The sequence below is a fragment of the Molossus molossus genome, unplaced genomic scaffold, assembly GCF_014108415.1.
Source record: "Molossus molossus isolate mMolMol1 unplaced genomic scaffold, mMolMol1.p scaffold_m16_p_11, whole genome shotgun sequence".
Lineage (NCBI taxonomy): Eukaryota > Metazoa > Chordata > Mammalia > Chiroptera > Molossidae > Molossus > Molossus molossus.
In genome coordinates, this window is record NW_023425346.1 from 53,080,543 (window position 1) to 53,106,726 (window position 26,184).

Consider the following 26,184-nt stretch of genomic DNA (forward strand, 5'->3'; position numbering starts at 1 on the left):
TTTCAAGTTTCAATAAAAGTTGTAAGATTACTTTATTCCTGCATCTTCTCAATTGTTTGTTTCTTGTATTTGCCCTTTTCCTTTCCTACTTGGCGATATTTGGCTTTACATTCAAGGATCTTTTTGCGGTCTTTGTCCAGTTGTAGTCTAGTGAAAACCACCTTGCTGGGGTGAATGCCCACATGAACAGTTGTACCATTAGCTTTCTCCCGTTGCACTCGTTCACTGTCGATGACGTATTCCTTCCTGTAAACCTGGACTACTTTGCCAATTTGCTGCCCTTTGTAATGTCCTTGGAACAACCTGAACTTCATCATCCTTTTGGATGGGCATGGACCAAGCATTGTACTTCTGTCTCAGCTCTTTGGAAAGAGAAAACAATCTTACTACGAATGTGGAAAGGTGCATTGAAATGCCTTTTACGGTTCTTGCTTCAGTCGGAAGTCACAAAGGGATTAAATTTTATTTTGCTGGTGCTTCTACGATGGCCGCAAAAGGGATGAGACCAAGACTGTCTTATAGTAGTCTGGGTTGATAGCAAAATTGAGAAGGTAGGTTGACATAATCATCCAAAGTCCATAGATTACCTTCAGGTTTATTTTTGCTGTTGTGCATTATATTTGTTTGAACTAATGTATGACATCCAACATCATAAGATACAGATGATTTTCACTGTTCTGAAAGTATGCTTTCTCTGTTCCTCCCTCCCTCCCATGTTCAACCTCTGGTAATTACTAATCTTTTGAATTGTCTCTAGTTTTGCCTTTTGCAAAATGTCATGTAGTTGGAATCATACAGTACATACATAGTCTTTTCGGATAGGCTTTCACCTAAAGCAGCAATTTTCAACCAGTGTGAGAATTTTTAAAACGTGCAATATCTGCCCTGGCTGGTTTGGCTCAGCCGTTAAGAGTGTTGGTCCACCGACGAAGGAGTCATGACTTCAGTTTCAGACGAAAGCACCTATCTCAGTTGCAGTTCGTCGCTGGCCCTGGTCGGTGTCCTGCGGGAGGCAACCAATTGATGTGTGTCTCACATCGATGTTTCTCCCCTCACCCCCGCCCCAACTCTACCTAAAGATAAATGTTGAAAAAGTATTCTCGGGTGAGGATTAAAAAAGAAAAACATGCAAACCTTACTAGTTGGGCACTGACCTCTTTTCCTTAGATTGTCAAATAAAAAAATGACAATAGCAAACACAATAACTCTGGTGTGAATGAATCAAAATTATACCTTTTTGTGTGTGTGTCAGATTAGCAAAAAATCTAGATAATTTTGGTGAGTCACAGAATTTTAGTAATTTATGTGTACCATGAGATGGAAAAGGTTGAAAATCGCTGACTTAAAATGTACATTTCAAGTTCCTCCAACTCTTCATACCTTTATAGCTCATTTCTTTTTAGTGCTGAATCAATATTCCATTGTCTGGAAGGTACCACAGTTCATTCACGTACTGAAGGACGTCTTGTTTGATTTCAAGTTTGACAATTATGAATAAAGCTGCTATAAACATCCATGTGCAGGTTTTTGTGTGGACATTAGTTTCCAATCAGATGGTTTTCTTTTTTATTTTATTTTTTTTAAGCTGTTTGTTTTGTTTTGTTTTTTTATCCTCACCCGAGGACATTTTTCGATATTTTGTTCAGATAGAGTGAGAGGGAGAGAGAGAGAAACATCAACGTGAAAGCGACACATCGAGTGGTTGCCACTCACACGACCCAACCAAGGCTGGGGACAAACTGCAACCAAGGTACGTGCCCTTAGCGGGAACCGAACCCGGGTCTCTCCGGACCGCAGGCCGACGCTCTAACCGCTGAGCCAAACCGGCCAGGGACAGATGGTTTTCTTACTGGTGACTTCTAAGAGTTCCTTGTATATTTTGGGTAACAGTCCTTTATCAGGTGTTTCTTTTGCAAGTATTTTCCCCCAGTCTGTGGCTTGTAGTCTGTGTCCTTTGTAGAGCAAAAGTTAATTTTATTTATGTATTTATTTAATCCTCACCCAAGGATATTTTTCTATTTATCTCCAGATAGAGTGGGAGGGAGGGAGGGGGAGAGAGAGAGAGAGAGGGGGGGGGGGGAGAGAGAGAGAAACATCAACAGGGAAGAGACACATTGACTGGTTGCCTCCCACATGACTTGGACCAGGGCCAGGGGTGAACTGCAACTGAGATATGTGCCCTTGACCAGAATTGAACCCACAACTCATTGGTCCAAGGGCCAATACTCTAACCGCCAGCCAAACCAGCCAGGGCCAGAAAGAAGTTAATTTTTACAGTTTTTTGTGTATTGATTTTCGAGAGAAAGGGAGAAATGTGGATTTGTTGTTCCCCTTATTCATTGGTTGCTTCTTGTATGTGCCCTTACCAGATATTGAACCTGCAACCTTGGCATATTGGGACAGCACTAACCAACTGAGCTTCCTGGCTAGGGCTGAAGTTAATTATTTGAAAATTTTTATTTTTTTTTTTTTTATTTATTTATTTATTTATTTATTTATTTATTTATTTATTTATTTATTTATTTATTTATTTTTATCCTCACCCGAGGATATTTTTCCATTTTTTGTACAGATAGAGTTGGAGGGAGAGAGAGAGAGAGAAACATCGATGTGAAGAGACACATCGAGTGGCTGCTACCCGCACGACCAACCAGGGCCGGGGACAAACTGCAACCGAAGTACGTGCCCTTAGCGGGAACCGAACCTGGGTCTCTCCGGACCGCGGGCCGACGCTCTAACCGCTGAGCCAAACCGGCCAGGGACAGATGGTTTTCTTACTGGTGACTTCTAAGAGTTCCTTGTATATTTTGGGTAACAGTCCTTTATCAGGTGTTTCTTTTGCAAGTATTTTCCCCCAGTCTGTGGCTTGTAGTCTGTGTCCTTTGTAGAGCAAAAGTTAATTTTATTTATGTATTTATTTAATCCTCACCCAAGGATATTTTTCTATTTATCTCCAGATAGAGTGGGAGGGAGGGAGGGGGAGAGAGAGAGAGAGGGGGGGGGGGGGAGAGAGAGAAACATCAACAGGGAAGAGACACATTGACTGGTTGCCTCCCACATGACTTGGACCAGGGCCAGGGGTGAACTGCAACTGAGATATGTGCCCTTGACCAGAATTGAACCCACAACTCATTGGTCCAAGGGCCAATACTCTAACCGCCAGCCAAACCAGCCAGGGCCAGAAAGAAGTTAATTTTTACAGTTTTTTGTGTATTGATTTTCGAGAGAAAGGGAGAAATGTGGATTTGTTGTTCCCCTTATTCATTGGTTGCTTCTTGTATGTGCCCTTACCAGATATTGAACCTGCAACCTTGGCATATTGGGACAGCACTAACCAACTGAGCTTCCTGGCTAGGGCTGAAGTTAATTATTTGAAAATTATTTTTTCCTTATTGATTTTAGAGAGAGAAGAAGGGAGAGGGAGAATTAGAAACATCGATGAGAGAGTATATAGATGGGCATGCCCCCCACTGGGGACTGGGCCCACAACCTGGACATTGCCCTGATCAGGAATCAAACCAGTGACCTCCTGGTGCTTGGGTCTATGCTCAGCCAGTAAGGCACACCATCTGGGCTTAAGCAAATTTGTAGATCATACTATAAATTCTCCCTTGTTGACAAGATAAGGATCCCAGCTCCAGAGCCAGACTGCCTAGATTCAAATCTAGCCCTTAAACTGCATGACCTTGGAATGTCACTAAACCTCTGTGCTTGCCTATGTTATTTATAAAACTAAGGAAGTTAATAGTATTTACCTAGCGTTATAGTTTGCATGAAAAACAATTAGAATGTGGCCTAGATTCTACATAAGCTATTCTGGGGAGAAGGGGCACATATGTCTGGTATTTTACATGCAATAGCCTTAAAGTTAATTTACTTCCCACTCAAAAGTTACATCAAAGTTAAAGTTCCCTGTACAGAAGATTTCTCTGAACTTTTTTCTTGAGAAGAGTCCTAAATTTTTTAGTATAACTCTAAATTTTGAGATAAGTAAATTTTGCCATTGACGATGCTGATATGGATATTCTATTGTACTAATCTCTAGCCTGAGAACTGAGAGTCAAAAGTGAATTGATTACACGTTTGACTGAAAGGAAAATACATGAGATTGGATGACACAAACCTTAAGGGCCCATTAGATGTAAAAGAGGCAGTTCCAGCCCTGGCTGTTTGGGATCAGCGGTTAGAGCGATGGCTGAGAACCGAGGAATTGCAGGTTCAGTTCCGGTCAAGGGCATGTACCTTGGTCCCTACCCTGGTTGGGGTCATGTGTGGGCGGCAACCAATTGGTGTGTCTCTCACATCGATGTTTCTCTCTCCCCCCCTCCCACTCTATCTGAAAAAATAAAAAAATATCCTCAGGTGAGGATTTAAAAAAAAAAAAAGAGTCCGGCCATCGTGGCTCAGTGGTTGAGTGTCGAACCATGCACCAAGAGGTTGCCGGTTTGATTTCCAATTGGGGGTGGGGGGACACATGCCGAATCCCCAGTGGGGGGCATGCTCTCTCTCATCGATGTTTGAGAGAACATCTCACTTCCTCTCTAAAATCAATAAAGGAAAAACAAAGAGGCAGTTCCAGGCTTTGCAGCTTATCCGGCCTCAGGAATGGTGGTGGTCCAGAGCCAATTTGCTAACATCCCATTGGTTGGAGTCATTCTGAGCCCCAGAATTTACATGAGGGAGCGCATTAGAAGGTTACATGGCAAAAGGTGTGGACAAGGCAAGGGTGAAGAATTTAGACCATCAATGGAATCGACATCCACCGTACCTATCCCGTCTATTAATAGAAGCCAGAGTGAACCTGTTACACTATCACTGATCTCAAAATCCTCCAAAGGTTTCTTTTTTTTTTTTTATACTCACCTGAGGACATTTTTCCATTTTTTGTTCAGATAAAGTGGGAGGGGGAGAGAGAGAAACATTGACGTGAAAGGTACACATCGAGTGGTTGCCGCCCGCATGACCCAGCCAGGGCAGGGGACAAACTGCAACCGGGGTATGTGCCCTTGGCGGGAACCGAACCTGGGTCTTTCCGGACTGCGGGCCGATGCTGTAACAACTGAGCCAAACTGGCCAGGGCCTCTAAAGGTTTCTGTATCAGTTTAACCAAAGTCCTTACAACCACCTTAATAATACCTGCTGTGCCACTCCATCTTTCTGACCACATTGTCAGCTATTTTCTCCTCAAATGTAGTGCTACAGCCTCACTGGCCTTATTCTAATACCAAGTACAGTCCCTGATGATAATACACATCTCACTTTCTCCTTCAGGTATTCATTTCAGCAAGGCCTTCCTTGAAAACCGTTACTTAAAATTGCCACAATCTCGGTTGTCAACACTATGCATATAACCCTTCTCTGCTTTTCTTCTACAGGAACTTATTTTTACGCAACTCTGAAAAATAAATTCTCCAATCTTGTTCTTGGCACATACCAACCAAGAGCCTGTAACAATGCCAGGTAGATAGAGGGCGCTCAGTAAATACTTGAATGGAAGACGTTTTTGGAGCAGTTCTTAGGGAGACATCTGTGTAGAAAACCCAGGAAAGCCTGTACAGGCTAAGAGGAAACAGTAAGGCAAAACAGTAAGTCCCTAAGGCAAAAGTCTGTTCCATGAACAGCAAGGAGACCAGTGTGGTTGAAGCTGAATGGGTGTTGGAGATTACTAGATGAGGTTAGAGAGACAACCAGGGTCCAGATCATGTAGGGCTCTGCAGATCATTGTAGATTTTGTTTTGCACGGTAAAAGTCCCTAGAAATTTTCACATCGTGACAAGAATGGTTGCCTGAAGCCCCTGGTTCCAACAGAAGAGAACTGCATCCTTTTCAAGTCACCGAGGATTCCTAGAAGTTAGGGTGTTTTGGGTTTGCTTCAGAAAACTCCAGGAGGGGTTGAGGAAGGGAGCAGAGGAGGCAGATACAGACAAAATAAGATTGGCCATGAGGTAAGTTAAAATTGGGTGATGGATCAATGAGGGTTCATTGTGTTTTTTTCTTGTAAATATTGTTTTCAAAATAAATAAATAAAGGTTTCCATGTAATTAGACCACATTGTCTAGAGGTTGTATTTCATTACATACCGACTGGCATTCTGAATGTTAAACTTGCATTTATTTTATTTAAAAAAATTTTTAGTTTTAGAGAGAGGGAGAAACAGAAACATCGACTGGCCACCTTCTGCATGCCCCTCCACTGGGGATCGGGCCCACAACCTGGGCATGTGCCCTGACCAACTGGTGACCCCTTGGTGCATGGGCCAATGCTCACCACTGAGCCACACCAGCCAGGCTGTTACACTTGCTTTTTTTTAAATCCTCACCCAAGGACATTTTTCCATATTTTTTTCAGATAGAGTGGGAGGGAGGGAGAGAGAAACATCGACGTGAAAGGGACACATCGAGTAGTTGCCACCCACACAACCCAACCAGGGCCGGGGACAAACTGCAACCGAGGTACATGCCCTTGGCGGGAACCGAACCCCAGACTCTCTGGTCCACAGGCCGATGCTCTAACTACTGAGCCAAACCGGCCAGGGCTACACTTGCATTTCAAGACAAGCCTAGCTAATGCTGGTAGCCTGAATTTGGGTAGTGGTAATGGAGTTGGAATGGGCAGGGACTTGTGAAGGCTGAAAGGGACCTGAAGATTTCTGGAGATGATAGGTGGTATTACTATTTTATCAAGTTAAAAACACTGGCGTTTTCTGGACATGTATATGTTTGGTTATGTGTTTGAAGTACATGTGAGCCAAACAAAAGCAAAACTGGTCTGGAGAAAAAAAATTGTCTGTAGGGACAGGCCTTTTGATGATATTTAAAACACCCAGGGAAAATGAATAGGACAAGGACTTAGCCTTAACCAACTCGAGCAGTTAAGGATTATCAGCACACAACAATCAATTAAAGTTACTGCTTTTCTTTTTACATTAATAAGGAGTCTCATGAAATTTTATTCATTCTCAAGGGTAGAAACAAAAACCAATTTCAGTTAAACATAAGTAATACAGCATCATAATTACTGGCTGGGATGTCTGTACTTGAGATTGTTCAGAGTGCCAAGAACTATCTATTTTCTCTGTTCTTCAAATGTTTGTCATACTGAGACCCATTACTCCCTAACTAAAATGAAAATGAGGTGTTATTTACAGAGAAAATATTTTATTCTTAAGATGCCAGAAAATGTAGAACATCTTTTTCTTTTCTATTTTTTTTTTTAGAACATCTTAAAGAAGAGGCTTCAGTCTATAAAGGGGTTACTTATTCCCCCAGTAGGCTTACCTCTAAGTTAACTTTTAAGTACAGCTGTCAGGATTTCACCTTTGGGAAAAAAATGGTTTAAACTATTTTCTTCCTTACATATTTTTAAATGGTTTCACTGACTGGAAATTCCCTGAAATGGAGCAGCTCAAATATTTGTATGATCCTGTAGCACCCCACACACATTCTACACATTTAATGTACAGATCCGAAAGCTACACTAATACAAAGGCATTCTAATATCAATTAAAATTTTTTTTTTTTTAGAGAAAGGAAGCGAGAGAGAAACATTAATGTGAGAGACACTTCGGCTGCCTCCTGCATGCCTCCCTACCGGGGTTCGAGCCTGCAACCTGGGCATGTGCGGACAGCGAATTGAACCCAGACTTCTCAGTCCATGGGATGAAGGAAACTCAACCCACTGAACCACACCAGCCAGGCTCTAATATCAGTTTAATGAGTTTAAAGTCTGCAAAGGATTCAGTAGTTTTGTTTTTTTTACCACCGTCTCATCTAGGGTACTATAGTAGGCACAAGCAGCTGAGCTTTTCTTTTAACCAAGGCTCCTTTTTTAAAATAATGTTTTTATTGATTTTTTAGAGAGGAAAGGAGAGCTAGAAACATCGATCAGCTACCTCCTGCACACCCCCTACGAGGGATCAAGCTCGAAATCTGGGGATGTACCCTGACCAAGAATTGAACCGGCAAGTTTCAGTACACGGAATGATGCCCAACCAACTGAGCCACACTGGCCAGGTCAACCAATGTTCTAATTAAGAGTTACTAAATTGACAGTGCTTGAGTGTATTTGCAAAATAGCCTCATTCTTTTTTTCAATTCATTAATTCTATAATCCTAGAATAAGGATAAAAGGATTGAAAGGGCACTGGAAAATTCCTTTGAGCCACACCATTTCATATAATCATGCATAGGATTGTGTTCAGGTACAAATTAATTGCAATTCAAGTTTTTTAGAGAGAAGCCAATTATAAATGATTTCAAAATCAGAAGTACTGATTTCATCTTCTCAAGTCCACTCAAAGCCTACCGAAAAACTGTGTTTTCAAACCTTTAAGGCCTCAGTAGGCTGGTGAATAGTTATACTGTATATACTAGAAGACTAATACTTTGTTATGAAAAATACTAGCAAGGCATTTACCATAATTCTCACAGAAATGTTATTAACCTATTTTACATGGCACCTGTACACAATATCTGAGGCAAGTTTTTACAAAGGTAATTTAGTAGTCTACAGCTTTAATTAAATCACTCACCTAGAATTTTTATTTTTATAGGTTAGAAGGAACCCAAATATCTATGATACATTTACAATCAAGTAAGAATCTTTTTTTTTAATCCTCATCCGAGGACACTTTTCCATTTTTTGTACAGACAGAGTGGGAGGGAGAGAGAAGAAGAGAGAGAGAGGGAAACATCGATGTGAAAGGGACACATCGAGGGGCTGCCACCCGCACGACCAACCAGGGCTGGGGACAAACTGCAACCGAGGCACATGCCCCCAGCGGGAACCGAACCCCGAACCCGGGCCTCTCCAGACCGCAGGCGGACGCTCTAACCGCTGAGCCAAACTGGCCAGGGCTCAAGTAAGAATCTCTTAAGATCTCCATAGTCAATGGAAAATGATTTGTCTGGTGCCTATGGTGGGCTAGGGTGCAAGCATAACTGTTAAAAGATGGTGACTGGCAGAAAACAAATTTTCTAATAACCCTTGAAGAAAAGATGACTGCTTCAGGATACAGATCTGCATGAAGATATGTCTGCCAATGCAAACAAACATCTATCGCTAGGTCCTCTACTATAACCCTCTTTCTAAAAAGAGGTTCCAAGTTATGTACTCTCATTGGGGATGATATATCACCTCCAAATGAGATCGAATAAACCCTATTCTTTTAATGTATAAAGCAGATACAATACACATACGAACTTATCTATAATAAAATTTATTGGGGTGCTATTAGAAAACTCTAAAAAGGCTTCCTGGGGGAGAGTGATAATGAGCATTGAGAAACACTGAATTTGAAGTTAACGTCTCAGTTACATGGATTTCCTCTCACCACCATCATTATTATGCTGTGTCAAAATATCCTGTGGTGTTTTTGGTATTTGGAGTTTTCCTAAGAACAGCATAATAAATACCTCTAGAACAATACTCTAGAATAATTAAGATTAAAAAACTTATGATCAGCTCTAAACACACATTTAATTATGGCATCTAAGAGACTTATCCTCTGAAACTGACACCAAGTTAGGAAAATCAACATTTATCTGATCATACAAGTACAATGTTAACATCTATATTAAGAATTACATATTTGTGGCCATAGGTTGGGATTGGCAACTGAGTTCCAAAATTACCACTTAAAATTCAAGAAGAAAATTTGCAGTCTTCTCAGAAAGCATTCCCTTTCTTTATACTATCACAGGTGATATCCATTTACTATAATATTGTAGTAAGTAAATACTACCTTGCCATTATGAAGGAAAAAAAATATGATCAAAGATCATAATGTTGTTCTGGAAGACTACACATCTTTCACTATACACAGTATATAATAGAACAGGGTACACTTTGAACAGCAGTAACATGCAATGATTTGGTTGTAGAAATGTTATGTAGTTTCCGCTACATCAGAACTCTTTGTAGGTGTTTCTAGTTTGGGAGCTATAAGGACGAAAGAGCAATTATTTAATGCTTACATAGTAGAGACACCTGAATGTATAACATACAGTTACCACTGGACATTAACATAAAGTTTACAAAAAAATAAAAAAGAAGACTGACCTATATAACCTAAGTATAAGGATGGACTTTATTTCTTTAAAAAAGTCTTTTGAGGACTACAAATTACAAAGTAAAAGCAGATCACTACGTAGAAACCTAGTGAATACATTTTGCCTGTGCATGAAAACTTTATCAAAGTTATTCATTTAACAATTTCACCCAATTCACAATAGTATCAGTAATAATGCTTTTCTTAAGGTTACTATACACCTTTATTTCAAATTACACTACATGTGATTCCCTCCAAATGAACTGTTGAACACCAAATTCTTGGCTCATAAAAATGGCACCTTTGAAGGGGGCAATTTACACTCAGACTCTGGTGGCATTATTCTAAGCTAGTTTTTTTCCACAATCAAAACTTCCAAAATGTTCACTTTTAAGATGTAGTCTTTCCATCAAAATGTGTGGTCACATTTTGTTTTCTACTGACTACATATTTAGATGGGTGGCAGCAAGGAAAGGCAAAATTAAAAGGCAGCATTAAAATAAATGAATCAACTGTATAGAAGAGATATTTGGCTCATGGCAATTAAAAAATTTAAAAAGGCAACTAGGGTATGTTAATAGCCAGATGCTTGAGTCATTAATTAATGAACATGTTAAGAGAATGAAGCTGGTCCTATATGACCAAGTGGGAATATATCAATACCACTGCACTCCATTTTTTACATCAAATATTCTAAGCCAATAGGAAATAAGAATTATATTTAGCGTCTCAATTAGAACATGCTGACACTTAACATTTTCAACAATTTACTGGGTTTAGTACAGTCATTTCCTTTACTCACACTATTTCATGAGTTTTTTCCTATCAATCTAAGTGTATGACAAGTGTTAAATTTGTTAAGTGACAAGACTTTTCTAAGGAACAGCTAAAATGGTATGAAAAGAATACCCATTTGTTTTGCCTGGAAAGATACACACTGAATGCAGAAGTTTCTCAATGAGAAAAAGTTCAACTTTTTTCTTCCCACCACCTCTGCCACATATGATTTCCCAAAGACCTCACTCTCAAGCTTGTTCTCCATGGCTTCACTAAGGAATGACAACCAGAGAACAACCAAGCTCAAAAACATCTGGGTTAAAAATGCAAGAAAATACTAACATGTAAGCAAGCAATGGTCCAAATATTCAAGATTCGTGGTAATGAATTCAATTACTGTACATGAGATTTTCATTGACGAGGAGGACTTTGGGCATACCAGATCACACAAAGCATTGCTTCTTGAAACTTTGGATACTTTTACAGTTTAATTTGCAAACAGAATTTTTATAACAAATTATTTTTAACCAAATCATATTTTGAAAACTGTTTATATAGAAAACCCAGGAAAAAAGTTAACTGTTCATTATGGAATGCCTTAAATTACATTATTACAGTAGAAAATACAGGAGGTAGAAGATAACTAAAAAGACTAATGCAACATTAAATTCAAATCTATAGCTCCTGTAGCTACTTAAAACATGGTTTTAGAAACTAAACCCAACATTTCCAGTAACCATAGAAACAGTTAAAATAAAATTTGCCATGAAAGCCCTTATATCATGCTTGATATAGGGAGGTAGGAAGATGTAAGAACCAGGACACATGAGACATGACATTTTATCTACAACTCCTGTTTGCTTTACTGAGGGTGCAGTTTCAAAATTCAGTCACCTTCTTCAGCTTCAGACTCAGATTCTAGAAAAGGGGGAAAATGTGGTCAAGCATTATATAACACCAGAAAGCTAAAGTTACCATTTATAACTGTGAAGCTTTCTATTAATGTTCCACTTATATGACAGGTATCTCCAAAAGTATTCATTTATAAATCTCAAAATTCATAAGTATTAGATACTCACAAAATTTTCAAATTTTCTAAGAAAGTTCAGTATTATGGCCATCAAAAGATTTCAATAAAGTCTAGTTCTCCTCAACTGCCTTAAAGTAAATAAATGAATAAAAATCTGTATTCTAGGTACAAAACGGTATCTAAATTAAAGAAAGCAGCAGGTGTGGACACATTCTATGGCCATATTTACTAGTTGTCAGACTTTACCAAACTGCACAAAAAAAAAGACTTACCTTCTTCAGCATTTTTGAGCCACTCCACAAACTTTTTCATTTGTTCAAGGAAGACACTTTTCCCCTTTGCAACATGTGCATCTTTATACCACTTCAGAATGGGTTCTTCACTCAGGACTTCAGCTATAAAGAAGAGAGCGATCATTACATTTGGGCAGTTTTATGCAGTTAGAACCCACCTAAGGTGCAAATGCCTGCATAGCAATAAAGATCCTACTGAAAAAAATAAGCCTGTATTTAAAGCCCTTTTTTTTTAAAGCACTATACACTCTTTTTTTAAATTATTTTTTCTGTATTGATTTTAGAGAGAGGGAGAGGAAGAGATAGAAACATGATGAGAGAGAGCATCGACTGGCCGCTTTCTACATGCCCCCAACTGGGGATGGGGCCCACAACCTGGGCATGTGCCCTGACCAGGAATGGAACTGGTGACCTCTTGGTGCATGGGTTGATACTCAACCACTGAGCCACACCAGCTTATAGTGGAAGAATTAAGAATGAAAGATTTCTAGGATTTGTTTCTAAATAATCTGAGTGGCAAATAAGCAGGGGTATAGATACTTTTAAGAAACCTAAGCTGACAATCACTAAATCATGGGTTACTCGGAGTTCATTATTCCACTCTTCCTTTTTTAATTATTGATTTTAGAGAGAAAGAGGAAGGGAGGGAGGGAGGGAGAAACATAAATTTGTTGTTCCATTTATCCATGCATTCATTGGTTGATTCCTGTGCTCTGACCAGGGACTAAACTTGAAACCTTTGCATATTGGGACAATTCTTCAACCAAATGACCTACCTACCTACCTACCTACCTATTCGGCCAGGGCCCCCATTCTTTAAAAAAGGGGGGGGGGCACCCAATTCAATGATTCAATGGGGGGACAACTCAACCCTGTGATTAGCATAAAACATTTTAGGGAGCTTATGCTAAGACAACTATTCATTAGAATTACTTTGAGTATTTTAGGGTTTTTATTAAATGTATTCACAAAATTGAACTTTTAAATTACCTTTATAAAAAAGCACCACTATTTTCTGGAAGGCTTTCATGAAATGAATGTTATCATAGCAATACTCCTGAATCTTCAGTAACAGAGTCAGCTCAGACTGACCTTAAGCAGTAAAGGCAGCAAGGAGAGGGCTGTATTGCTTTTGAAGGAAAGGGAGAAAAGATTTAGTCATTCATTCTGCTAACCATCCATTATAAGATTTCTAAAATACAGAACATAATTCATCTTTTACAACCACTGTAAATATTTAGTGGGGAAAAAAATTGTAAAGCAGAAAAATCTGCTAAGCATCTACGTCAAATAAGCAATACTGAATCAATCAAAGATTCCAGATGAGTTTCAATACAATGTTTAATATTTTAAATGAAAAAGAAGAAAATGCATCTATTTTCCAATATTCTCTCAAAAACAAACACAAAATTGCAGACATAACTATTTTTAAACACATACTCATTTTTAACCTGTGAACCAAACAAAGCCCACATCAGGCTTTTAAAAAAGTTACATCAAGAATTAATATGTTATTTGTCTATTCACTGGTGAATTATTCCTAGGAACCACAGATGTAATAAATACTCTTAGAAAAAGCACAGTAACAGTTCACTTTCCTGAACTTAAAAGCAGAATGTTTTGTCAAGGCACAGATCCAACTAATACCTTCAAGTGGTTGATGGCTTGCTCTGCTACAAGCTTTTCTTTTTTGTTCCATTCCACAGAGCTCATTACACTGGACCGGATCAATCCAATGACAATGGGCTCTGGGATGTTGTTGTTTTTTTTCATCTCCTCCTTGACATACAAAATTATCTGCAAAAGAATCCAAATTTTTAACAGAAATTGTACATATGTATGTACATGCTCCATACATCAAACTTAGATCTTACGCTAAAGCATAAAAACACATGGCTCTCTGCTCCTCCAATTCGTCAGACAGCCACGTCTTCCTGCGCAGTGCCAGCCTCAGCCCTGAGACACAATGGTGAAGGTCGGAGTGAACGGATTTGGTCGTATTGGGCGCCAGGTCACCAGGGCTGCTTTTAACTCTGGCAAAGTAGATATTGTCGCCATCAATGACCCCTTTATTGACCTCAACTACATGGTCTACATGTTCCAGTATGATTCTACTCAAGGCAAGTTCAAAGGCACAGTCAAGGCTGAGAACGGGAAACTTGTCATCAATGGAAAATCCATCTCCATCTTTCAGGAGCGAGATCCCGCCAACATCAAATGGGGTGATGCTGGTGCTGAGTATGTTGTGGAGTCCACCGGTGTCTTCACTACCATGGAGAAGGCTGGGGCGCACTTGAAGGGTGGAGCCAAGAGGGTCATCATCTCTGCCCCTTCTGTGGATGCCCCCATGCTTGTGATGGGCGTGAACCATGACAAGTATGACAACTCCCTCAAGATTGTCAGCAATGCCTCCTGCACAACCAACTGCTTGGCCCACCTGGCCAAGGTCATCCATGACAACTTTGGCATTGTGGAAGGATTCATGACCACGGTCCATGCCATCACTGCCACCCAGAAGACTGTGGATGGCCCCTCTGGGAAGCTGTGGCGTGATGGCCGAGGAGCTGCCCAGAACATCATCCCTGCTTCTACTGGAGCTGCCAAGGCTGTGGGCAAGGTCATTCCTGAGCTGAACGGGAAGCTAACTGGCATGGCCTTCCGTGTCCCCACCCCCAATGTGTCTGTTGTGGATCTGACCTGCCGCCTGGAGAAAGCTGCCAAATACGATGATATCAAGAAGGTAGTGAAGCAGGCATCAGAGGGCCCCCTCAAGGGCATCCTGGGCTATACTGAGGACCAGGTACTGATAGGACAGGGAACTTGGTATGACAATGAATTTGGCTACAGCAACAGGGTGGTGGACCTCATGGTCCACATGGCCTCTAAGAAGTAAGAGCCCCTTGGACCACCAACCCCAGCAAGAAGAAGAGAGGCCCTCAGCTGTTGGGGAGTCCTTGTCCCAAATTGATCCCTCAACACACTGAGATCTCCTGACCTCTAGTTTCCACCCCAGATCCCCTGAAGGGGAGGGGCTTAGGGAGCCCTACTTTGTCATGTACCATCAATAAAGTTCACTGTACCCAACCAAAAAAAAAAAAAAAGGCATAAAAACACATTTCATGCAAGTGGCAACAACCACATGTACCACATATATAATCAGAGAGCTTTTAGAACCGGAAGGAATGGACATCTGATTCAAACCCTATTTTACACATAGGCAAACTAGCTAGGAAAGAACTGAGACGGAAATGGAAAGTCTGTCCGTTGGCTTGCACCCTACAAAATCCCCAAGTGTTATAGTTTCTGGGCACCAGTAAGGCGCTAACTAGGAAAAAGACTAAGGCAAAACCCCAACACAATGTTCTGTAGCTAATAATTAAAGCTCAGCCCTGGCCGGTTTGGCTTAGCGGTTAGAGCGTTGGCCTGCAGTCCGGAGAGACCCAGGTTCGGTTCCGGCTAAGGGCACGTACCTCAGTTGCAGTTTGTCCCCGGCCCTGGTTGGGTGGTGTGGGTGGCAACCACTCGATGTGTCCCTTTCACGTCAATGTTTCTCTCTCTCTCTCTCCCTCCCACTCTAGCTGAACAAAATATTGAAAAATGTCCTCAGGTGAGGATTAAAAAAAAAAAAGCTCACTCTGGTGGAACACTTTAAATTTTTCTTTGCCAGAAACTTAACCATATAACGATAGTTTAAACAAAAATATCATACCTCCTTAAATGGATCACCACGGGACATCTGTTCTTGAAGTTCTTTCTGGAGTTCTTTACGAGCTCCTATGGTTTGCTGATTCCGAACATATTCTGAAAGCTCTTTTAAGCCTGCCTCAGTAAAATACTTTGTGAAGTGTTCGACACTTTGCTTATTGGCAGGAAAAAGTTCCTGAAAGGAGAATTTAATTTAGTTAAGTGATCTTAAAATCAGATTAAGAAAAATTTCTCTTTTCTTCAAAGATTACAAATGACAAAGTTCCCTTATTACATTTTCCTGGCAAGAATGGCAAAAAAGAATGAAAGAAGTTACAAACCATCAGTCTGTTATCCATGCTGACTTTCCGAAGACTTGCAGCTACCTCATTGATATCTTTTTTGTTTATCCATGATTTAAATAGCTTTACAGCAAAAGCTGCTGAAACCCCTATAGAAAAAAAGAGCATACTTAACAGAACTACCTTCCTGAATTCAACCACTGCACCACCCCATTTCCTCCATCCATAGTTCAACCACAAAGGATTACTCGCTTTATCCCCACACTTACCCCTGAACATCCCTCTGCTACTGCTTACCACTTAACACCAATTTCTCTACTCTACCATTTGCTGGTTGTGTATTCTTAGTCAAGTTGAACTGTTTTCTAATGTGTAAAATGAGGGTTAACAGTTACTCTTGACAGGGTTGTTATGAGAATTTAAATAAGGCATGTTAAATACTCAGTATTCTTGTCCTGGCTAGTATGGCTCGATTGGTTGGAGCATTGTCCCATACACCAAAAGATTATGGGTTCAATTCCTGGTCAGGGCACATACCCAGGTTTCAGATTTGATCCCTGGTCCCGGTACGTACGAGAGGCAACTAATCAATGTTTCTCTCTCTCTCCCTCTCCCTTTCTCTCTCTCTAAAATCAATAAAAACATATTCTCAGGTGAGGATTAAAAAAATAAAAAAAAATACTGAGTTTTAAAAAAGTTAGCTTTTTATTACTGTACAGAATACTTTAACTATGGAAATCAATAAGGAACTTATTTTCCTTTTCTGCTTGATATTTTCCTCAATGGCACTTTCTCTATTAAAGATGTTCCCAAGTCTCCTGATTGGAATTAATCTCCTTACAGGTTACCCTTACCACGAAATTGAAATTTTTTTTTACTTTATAATCACATTGCACCTGGACCCTGAATATTTGCTGTTTGCCTAAAGCAAGCCATTATCCCTGGATGCCAAAAGCATACAATAAATGTCTAATAATTTGAATCAACCTATTAAATTTAAGGATAAAGAGACTATTACACAAGTCAAATTTAGATAAACTCTATCATAACTTTTATATCAGTTCATCTTCATGCTCTTATTTACCCTACCCTCAACCAACTAAAAAGTATCCTTTACTAAAGGCTAATTACCTTCTTTAACCAAATTCTCATTATAAAGGCTATTAAGAATGGATGCATTAAGTGTTCCATTAGCCAGAAGAACACCAGTCAACATAGCCAGCTTGTTCCTCTCCGACTCCGAAAAACCCTTTAAGAACAGCAGCAGCTATAAAAATAAATAGTTACGTGTTAAAAGAGCAATTATATAAACAGAAACAGTAAAGCATACTGTATTGGTCACAAGTATGGGCTCTGGAGTACCATCCAAGTTTATGTCTCAGTTATAATACTCATTAGCTGAGTGATTTGAGGCAAGTTAACTTTGAGCCTGTTTCTTCATATGTAAAATGTGGATAAAACTTGCCTCACAGAGTTTTTGTGAAGATTAAATGAGCTAATAATTAGAATAGTGCCAGATACTCTATAAATGATACGAAAAACATTACCAGATTTTCTGTGTACCCATACATAGTATATCCAAGACTCAAATAGCAAGTAGGCTAAATCTCTCTTTCTCAATGTGCTTAGCTCTGATCCTCTACCCTCTATCTTTTGAACAAACTCCACTTTGATTTTTAGTGTTGCCACTTGCTTGGACACAGAGGTAAGGAACAGTATATAGCAAATTAAACTAAATGATCTACCCCAAAACTACATTTCAGAGATAGCCTGTCTAAATATCTAAAATTATCTAAAATCTAAACAGTATGGAGTAACTCAAAAAATTAAAATTAGAAGTACCACCCAGCCAGTGTGACTCAGTGATTGAGCGTCGACCCATGCACCAAGAGGTTGCTGGTTCGATTCCCGGTCAAGACACACGCCCAGGTTGTGGGCCGAATCCTCAGTATGGGGCATGCAGGAGGCAGGCAATCGATGTTTCTATCTCTCTCTCTCTCTCTCTCTCTCTCCCTGCCTCTCTAAAATCAATAAAGAAAGGAAAAACAAAAAAACAAAAACAGAACTACCATATGACCCAGCAATACCATTTCTGGGTATTTATCTGAAGAAATCCAAAACATTAATAATTAAATACTATTTGGCCATAAAAAAATAAAATACTACCATTTATAACAACATGGATGGACCTAGAAATATTATGCTAAGTGAAATTAAGTCGGACAGAGACAGACAGATACTGTATGGTTTCACTTATATGTGGAAATCTAATAAAACAAAATAAATGAACAAATAAAACAGAAACTCACAGATATAGAGAACAAACTGATGGTCGCCAGATGGGATGGGGATTGGTGAAAAGGGAGAAGTGATTTAACAAGTACAAATGATCTGAAATCTGTGACCGAATAAGGATTCAACACTCCCCTCTTTGACCCCAACCTTCTGTTTCCCACAAAGTATATTGCTCTTCATACCTTTTTAACTTCATCTTCAAAACCTTTCTCCAGGTATTTGTAGCGCCTGATTAACTTGTTAAAAACCTATGAAGAATAGTAAAGAAATATAATGATAAATTCATATGTATAGATGCCAGATTCTTAAAAAGATCTAGGTCAGGACCACTGAAATCTCTCCAATAGTATCTCTAGAACAGAAAAGAAGGGAACCTCCCACAAAATATAAGTTTATAGGTTGTTTCAACCAGCTTGGGAAATATCTGTCAACTCCCAAACCCTGCAGTGTACCAATGCAATGCTGTTAATGCTTTAATAGCACCCTATAATAGATTTTTACTGCCAAATATTAAAGCCAAGACTAATTATTGCTCAAATATAAGTCATTTAGCCATTTGTGGGATATTAACAGAATAAGATGATAAAATGTAGTTTTACTTTCGTATTGATATAACTATTATCTGTTAAATTGAACTTGAATTCTTTGCTTAAAGTAATGCAAACATAACTATGTTAAAACCTTCAAATGAGATTTTGATTGGTAAGCTAATCTGCCTAAAACTCATTCACCTTTTAAACAGTTATATGCAGAATAACTCAATGGAAATCATGACAGGGAACTGATTTTCCTTTTCAGTTGGACATTTTTTTCTTTAAAATGTATTCATTTCATAGGGACAAACAAGAAGAACTAATTCAATATTTTCTACTTTGTTTTCCTCAACACATTTTGAAGTTTGTAATTCATCATGTCACCAAGAACACTGACTCTAATTAAACCTTTCAATTCAAATTCCTTCAATCTTCTACTGCAACCTCTTAAAAGTAGACTTTCCCTTAAACATTAGTCAGATGGAGAGTAACTAACTGAAATTATTATGTAAAGTTTTATTTACCTGAGCAAATGCTTGCATGGTCTCTAGGTCTTCTTGTGCTGCAAACACACAGACATCTGTACGCATCATGTCATCTGCCAGTGTACCACCTGGGGCTAAGGCGTATTACAAAAAAATTGCAGTGACCTTTATTTAGAATGAGTAATCATTTCAACCTTACTTTCTGTGAGGATTCTCATTATAAAATAAAATGATAAAAATTCTAACAGATGATCTGAAAGCAAGTCAATTTCTCAACAGGAACACAGCTAGGTTGATTCAATGTGTATGAATAAAGTCAAACAATTTACAGAAATAACCCACTTTAGCAACTCAATGAAACTTGCTGCACTGACCATTAAATCAACAGTGCCAAATCTGTCACTCAATTGGAGATATTCAAAGTTGTTGTTGTTGTTTTTAATCCTCACCTGAGGACGTTTTCCCATGTTTTGTTCAGATAGAGTGGGAGAGAGAGAGAGGAAGAGAGAGAGAAAAACATTAACGTGAAAGGGACAAATCGAGTGGCTGCCTCCTGCACGACCCCGACCAGTGCCAGGGACAAACTGCAACCGAGGTACGTGCCCTTAGCGGGACCTGAACCCAGATCTCTCTGGACCATGGGCTGACGCGCTAACCGCTGAGCCAAACTGGCCAGGACCCAAAGATGGTTTTGATACGTAACTTTACATATAGAAAACCACCCTTCAAGCTTCCAAAGAGGCTAGCTATAAAAATCTACAAGTTAGAAACTTTATCTTTTAAATACATTTGTAAGTATTTATGGATAAATGATGTCTGTATATTTTGAAATATGGGGGAAGGGAGATGAAAGCAGGAGGCAGCAGACCAATGCATCTCTCTCACACTGATGTTTCTCTATCACTCTCTTCCTTTCTCTAAAAAAAAAATCAATAAAACATATTTACAAAAAAATTTTTTAGATGTATAAAAGAAATTGACAGGGGCATAAACAGAATTAAGATGGTTAATAATTACTGAAGTTGGGTAAAAGACCAGAAGTTCAACTATTTTAAGATATGTTTGAAATTTTCCTTAGGCCCTGGCCAGTTTGGCTTAGCGGTTAGAGCGTCAGCCTGTGGTCCAGAGAGACCCGGGTTCGGTTCCCGCTAAGGGCACGTACCTCGGTTGCGGTTTGTCCTCGGCCCTGGTTGGTTGTGCGGGTGGCAGCCACTCGATGTGTCCCTTTCACGTCGATGTTTCTCTCTCTCTCTCTCTTCCTCTCCCTCCCTCCCTCCCACTCTATCTGAACAAAAAATGGAGAAATGTCCTCGGCTGAGGACAAAAAAATATATATATATAATAAATGAAATTTTCCTTAGTAAATTGTTCTAAAATGAATTTTATAAACAGGCTTATTGATGGCAGTATTATGAATGCATATATTTCATATTTCTTACTACAAACGGGTAGTACAATGAAAGAAATATTCATTTGATTAGGTACTAGAATGTATGAATGTTACGTTCCTGGTTCCACCACTGAGCAACTGTTTGACAGCATACAAGTCACTGAAGCCTTTCTAAGCCTCCATTCTGCATGTATACAAATGGGAGCTCTGATTCTGTCAGCTTGGTTGTGAGGGTCAATACAGTATTACTCTGAAAACATTTTGAAATACCTTAAAGAGCTAAGGAAATAAAATTATCACCATCATTTGAAGATACATAACTAAGCAGTACATTCTGTTAAGATATCCTGAGCTGTAGGAGGTAGGAGTTAAGTTAAAGCAACACCGTGCAACAGAAATATGTGAGCCACATAATGTAATTTTAAATCTAATAGCCATATTAAAAATAAAGGGTGAAATTAATTTTAATACACTGCCATATGTATCTAGCAGCTAATGTATTGAAGAATACAGGACTAGAGGCTTCGGTACATAAAAGTATTTCATAAGACAGAACAAGAGGGATGGGTTTCTCCATTAACTGGTAGTGTTCAAACATAGTTTGGGGAAAAAAGAATCACTAATTGGGGATCTTTTAGGGGATTTGGGTTATCAGAAAAGAGAAGTTATCCCCAAATGTTATAATTCTGTAACACATTTTAAATATAAAGCTAGACAGAGTAAGGCAATTTGCTAACTTGCTATGATTTGGGAGTTAAAAGTAGAAAAATCCTAAGTGGGTTAAAAAAACCAAAGCCACCTCAATTTGATAGAATAGTTCATATTCTGGACTCTTAAAAATCTTTTCCATACAACACATTTCCCACAAAACCCAGACACTTACCCAGCATTCCCCCGGCCACCAGAATGTCAAAAAGTGTTTCTGCATATCGGCGGTAATCAAGTTTTGCTCCAGAAGCATCAAGAAACTTTGCTACTGCTTCCAAATCAGTACTGGTTTCAGTTAAGCCTTGAATAATATAGTCTTGAAACTGAGTAGGGTCAAACCTCTCTTTTTCATCTGGGGGGTGGAAAACACAAAAACATTTAGTTTTACTTTATTATTATTATTTTTTTTTCTTTATTGATTTTTAGAGACAGAAGGGAGAGGGAGAGATAGAAACATCAATGAGAGAGAACATCAACTGGCTGCCTCCTGCATGCCCCACACTGGGGATTTGGCATACAACCTGGCATATGCCCTGACCAGGAATCAAACTGGTAACCTCTTGGTGCATGGGTCAACACTCAACCACTGAGCCACACCAGCTGGGTTATTTTATTCATTTTTATCCTTACCCGAGGATATTTTTCTATTTATCTCCAGGTAGAGTGCAAGAGAGAAACACTGACATGAGTGGGACACATCAACTGGTTGCTTCTCGCACGACCCCGACCAGGGCCGGGACGAACTGCAACCGAGGTACATGCCCTTGGCTGCAATCGAACCCAGGACTCATTGGCCTGCAGGCCGACATTCTACCGCTGAGCCAAACTGGCCAGTGCCGAAACATTTAGTTTTAAAAGGTTTACCAAAATGCCATGAAACCACCACCTTATGAAATTATAACCAATGAATAAGTTAATCACATTAATCACAATTTCATTTAATTCAACATCTGGAAAAAAACAAACACAAGCTAGATTACTCAAGACCTAGAACACTAGCAAATAAACAGAAGAATAAACACATACCCTGTGCAAGTTTCCCGTGTGTTAGCACAAGGCAGGATTGTCTAGGCACAGAACTGTGTAGCTTTTCTTCCATTATTTTTTCACATTAAGTCATTAAGTGAGCTAAATAAGCTCGTGTGTTCCTACTGCCTATCTGGAATGTTCTTCCATTGCCTCTGGACTTTTCTGAAATTTAGGACATCCCCTAAACCTCAAGTAAATTTAATTCCTAAATTTTGTCCAAACACTGGAGTTGTTCATTCTTTTCTTTAAATGCTCATAATACTTTGTATACTTCCTTTCTTTTTTGGTATGTGCCCCTAGCGGAAACCAAACCCAGGACTCTCTGGTCCACAGGCCAACACTCCAACTGCTGAGCCAAACCAGCCAGGGCCACTGTGTATACTTTCTAAAAAACTCACTCCATTGGTACTTATTAAGATCCAATATATGACAGAAACTGCAATAGCTTCCTTGCTTCAATCCTTTTAACAACCTTGTGAGGTAGATCTTTTCATTCCCACTATTTGGAAGGAAAATTAAAGCCTGGAGAAATTCAAGACTAGAAGCTAAGAGAAAAAGCTCTTGAGTCAAACTGCCTGATCCAAATCCTGACCATCATTTAACTGTCTGAGCAACTAGTCTCATTGTTTATGCATAAATTTTCCTATTGTAAATGGTGATTAATAGTGCCTATCTCATAAAGTTGTTGTGAATATTAAAGGATATAAATAAGATATAAAGTACTCATAAGAGTGCCCTGGGTGCGTATCTAGCTTTTACTGAATTGCTATGATATACTCCATGCCAGTGCTTGATTTTTCTGTCTAGGTTAGATGCTACCTTAATTTTTTTTTTTTTTTTTATCCTCACCTGAGGACATTTTTCCATTTTTTGTTCAGATAGAGCGGGAGGGAGAGAGAGGAAGAGAGAGAGAGAAACATCGATGTGAAGGGACACATCGAGTGGCTGCCACCCGCACGACCAACCAGGGCCGGGGACAAACTGCAACCGAGGTACGTGCCCTTCGCGGGAACCGAACCCGGGCCTCTCTGTGCCGCAGGCCGATGCTCCAACTGCTGAGCTAAACCGGCCAGGGCAGATGCTACCTTAATTTTCACACAGCACAAGGGTGACCAACTCCTCCTTGTTTGCCCAGGACTTTCTTGTTTTTAGCACTGGAAGGCCTATGTCCTGGGAACTCTATTTGGCCCTAGATAAATCAGGATGGTGTTCATCCTACCCAAGACCCAATCATTAAGAATTAGGAGGGCATGAGTGATCTCAATCTGAAAGCGAGAAAGTGACATCTCTTCCTAATGCTAACAATAAAATTATATAGAGATGATGCCAGTAATCCACATACTCAAGAGGATACGGACTCTTCCCTATTATTGCTAAATTGCTCTGGTTTCCAACTTCTGTTCCTCCGCTTGGGAAAATCTACTGGCTTAAATGTAAATGAATCTGTAAAGACTAGAATCAAATCACTTTTGTTCTCCCCACTACAAGGGGACAGACTATAATTAGGGGTTACAAAAGATTTAAAATATATATCTCAAAGTGTCTCTACTCAAGAGTAGAAAAACAATTTATAACCAATAGTTGACCCAGTTCTCCTTTTCCTCAAAATCCCCTATAAAATAAGGTCAACATGTGCTTCTGAGCAACAAAAAGTTTTGGAGAAAATATTAAGGCCAATACAAAATTCACCTGACACCACATCTCATTTAACTTTGCATTACCAGTGCACAGCAGTGCCTTGCTACAAAATTCAATATTCATCTAAGTATCCACTAATAAAGAGTAGTTTCTATAATTTTAGTACTTTTCTTACTAAGTCTGTGATAAATACTTAATTTCAAAAAAAAAACATTACAATGTTAACTGTTCCATAATCAATCTCCATGGGCCAAATCTAATTTTTCTCTCAGGAGTCTTCATAACGTTTGGGTGAAATCAATACTCACAAGAGGAGCTCTCTTTTTACCAATGAACCTTTCCCCTGAAGCAAAAAATTGCTTAAATAAAATTTGCCACTGAAAACGCAACCCATACTTTTCTAAAAGAATTCACGTAGAAATATTAAGGGTATCGGAAATGGTCAACTAGAAATTCAATTTCCTTTCTGGTATTTTAAGGTTTTAGTACTGAGCAGTTGCCATCCAGAGGATCCAAGTTATAAAAGTTATTCTGGAAGTTTGAAGAGATATTTTTAAATAAATTATTTACCTCTTTTTCTGGTTTTAAAACGCTGGCCTGATAGCGTTGGTTTTTGCTGCTTTTGATTATTCATAAAAGACACCCTAGGAAAAGAAGAATAAGGCCATAAAAATCAGTGCCATAACATTCATTTTCAAAACAAAGCATTAAAACTTGGTCTAGTCACATACAAAACAAACTGAACACATACTTTCAGTCTTGACAATATACGTGGGCAGGCAAAAATAATTAACCTTCACTTTAATTAAATATAACTTCAAAACTTGCGTTTCTACCTACAAGAAATTCTTTAAAGATGTAATGTGAGCCCTGGCCGGATTGGCTCAGCGGTTGGAGCGTTGGCCTGCGGACCAGACAGTCCTAGGTTCGGCCCCCACGTCCAAAAAAAAAAAAAAGATGTAATGTGAAATACACTTTTAGTTGACTTTACAGCGCCAGTGACTGGAAGCAAATCATCCACCATAGACAGTATTTTGCTCTTCCTCGTTCCTCTTTATATTTGCCACTAAGCACGCCAGAGACTAAGATTACCAACTAGTTAGTCAAGGTGTATGTCATTTTAGGATACTGTCAAAAGGCGAATCCCTTCTGGGGGACTCTACCCTGGAGTCGCACCCGTGACTGCAGAGACCGCTTCACCACTCCCGCCCGCACAATCAACTGACAGCGGGCCTAGCCTCCCTTACGCCATGCCCTACACTTCCAGCCTCCTCCAAGGGCACGTGTCTGTCTCCCTATCCACACCCTTCCCGTGCGTCCCGCACGAACGACAACCCGCGACCCCGCCCGACAGCCCCTCGGTCCTGGCGGGGCGCGGCGGGGGATGCTCCTCGGCCGGCAGCCCCTTCTTTACTGACCCCGCCGCCGGCGTCGGCGGCCGCCGCAACGAGCGGACCACAGGCGCCGAGGCGCTTCGCGCCGGGGGCCCAGCCGCCCCGTACATCCGCCCGCCCTCCAGCGAAAGCAGCTGCGGTGGAGGCGGCCGCAGTGGTGGTGGTGGCGGCTCCTCCGCCCCGCCCGCCGGAACCCCCCACGCGTACATCACCCAACAGAGGCCGCGGTGGCTTTGTTACCCAGGCCCGGCAGGACCGGAGGGGGGGCCGGTCTCGGCCACGGCCTCCACCTCTGGCGCCGCGACGCAGCCCCCGGACCCACGTTCTGGCCGGGGCCGCCCCCCGGCCTCCCTGATGAGGCGGTGGCCCCGGCCCTCGAATACTGGCTCCGGCTCCGGCCCGGCCTCCTGCGGCGGCATCCGCTCGGCCCATCCAAGCCGGGCAGCCCAGGGCCTGCCGCCTCCCTCGTTCTCTACTCGCCGACGAGGGGCCGCAACCTCGACCCCAGACAGGAGGGCGCCAAGCCTCACCGAATTTAAGGCGAAGAGAAAAGGGCCAGAAATTCCAGATGTGGCGAC

General features: G+C 40.3%; 2 protein-coding genes and 1 pseudogene across 2 annotated transcripts; 1 reads left to right on the top strand and 2 right to left on the bottom strand.

Moving 5' to 3' along the window:
* Nucleotides 1-32: 32 nt before the first annotated feature.
* On the bottom strand, nucleotides 33-11,090 carry LOC118624996 (annotated as a pseudogene).
* Nucleotides 8,840-24,852, bottom strand: BZW1 (basic leucine zipper and W2 domains 1). Its single transcript, XM_036254191.1, is given in 11 exon segments — nucleotides 8,840-11,743; nucleotides 12,128-12,250; nucleotides 13,139-13,277; nucleotides 13,796-13,945; nucleotides 15,858-16,028; nucleotides 16,174-16,283; nucleotides 17,266-17,401; nucleotides 18,612-18,677; nucleotides 19,487-19,581; nucleotides 21,721-21,897; nucleotides 24,783-24,852. Coding segments are annotated over 11 exon segments (1,263 nt in total). The 5' UTR covers nucleotides 24,847-24,852; the 3' UTR covers nucleotides 8,840-11,711.
* LOC118625320 (glyceraldehyde-3-phosphate dehydrogenase-like) lies at nucleotides 14,080-15,041 on the top strand. Its single transcript, XM_036254190.1, has one exon. It carries the CDS (start codon nucleotides 14,115-14,117, stop codon nucleotides 15,039-15,041), a length of 927 nt encoding a protein of 308 aa, XP_036110083.1. The 5' UTR covers nucleotides 14,080-14,114.
* Nucleotides 24,853-26,184: the final 1,332 nt, after the last annotated feature.

Coding starts and splice junctions, on each gene's coding strand:
- LOC118625320 (XM_036254190.1), top strand. CDS start 14,115: ATGGTGAAGGTCGGAGTGAACGGATTTGGTCGTATTGGGCGCCAGGTC.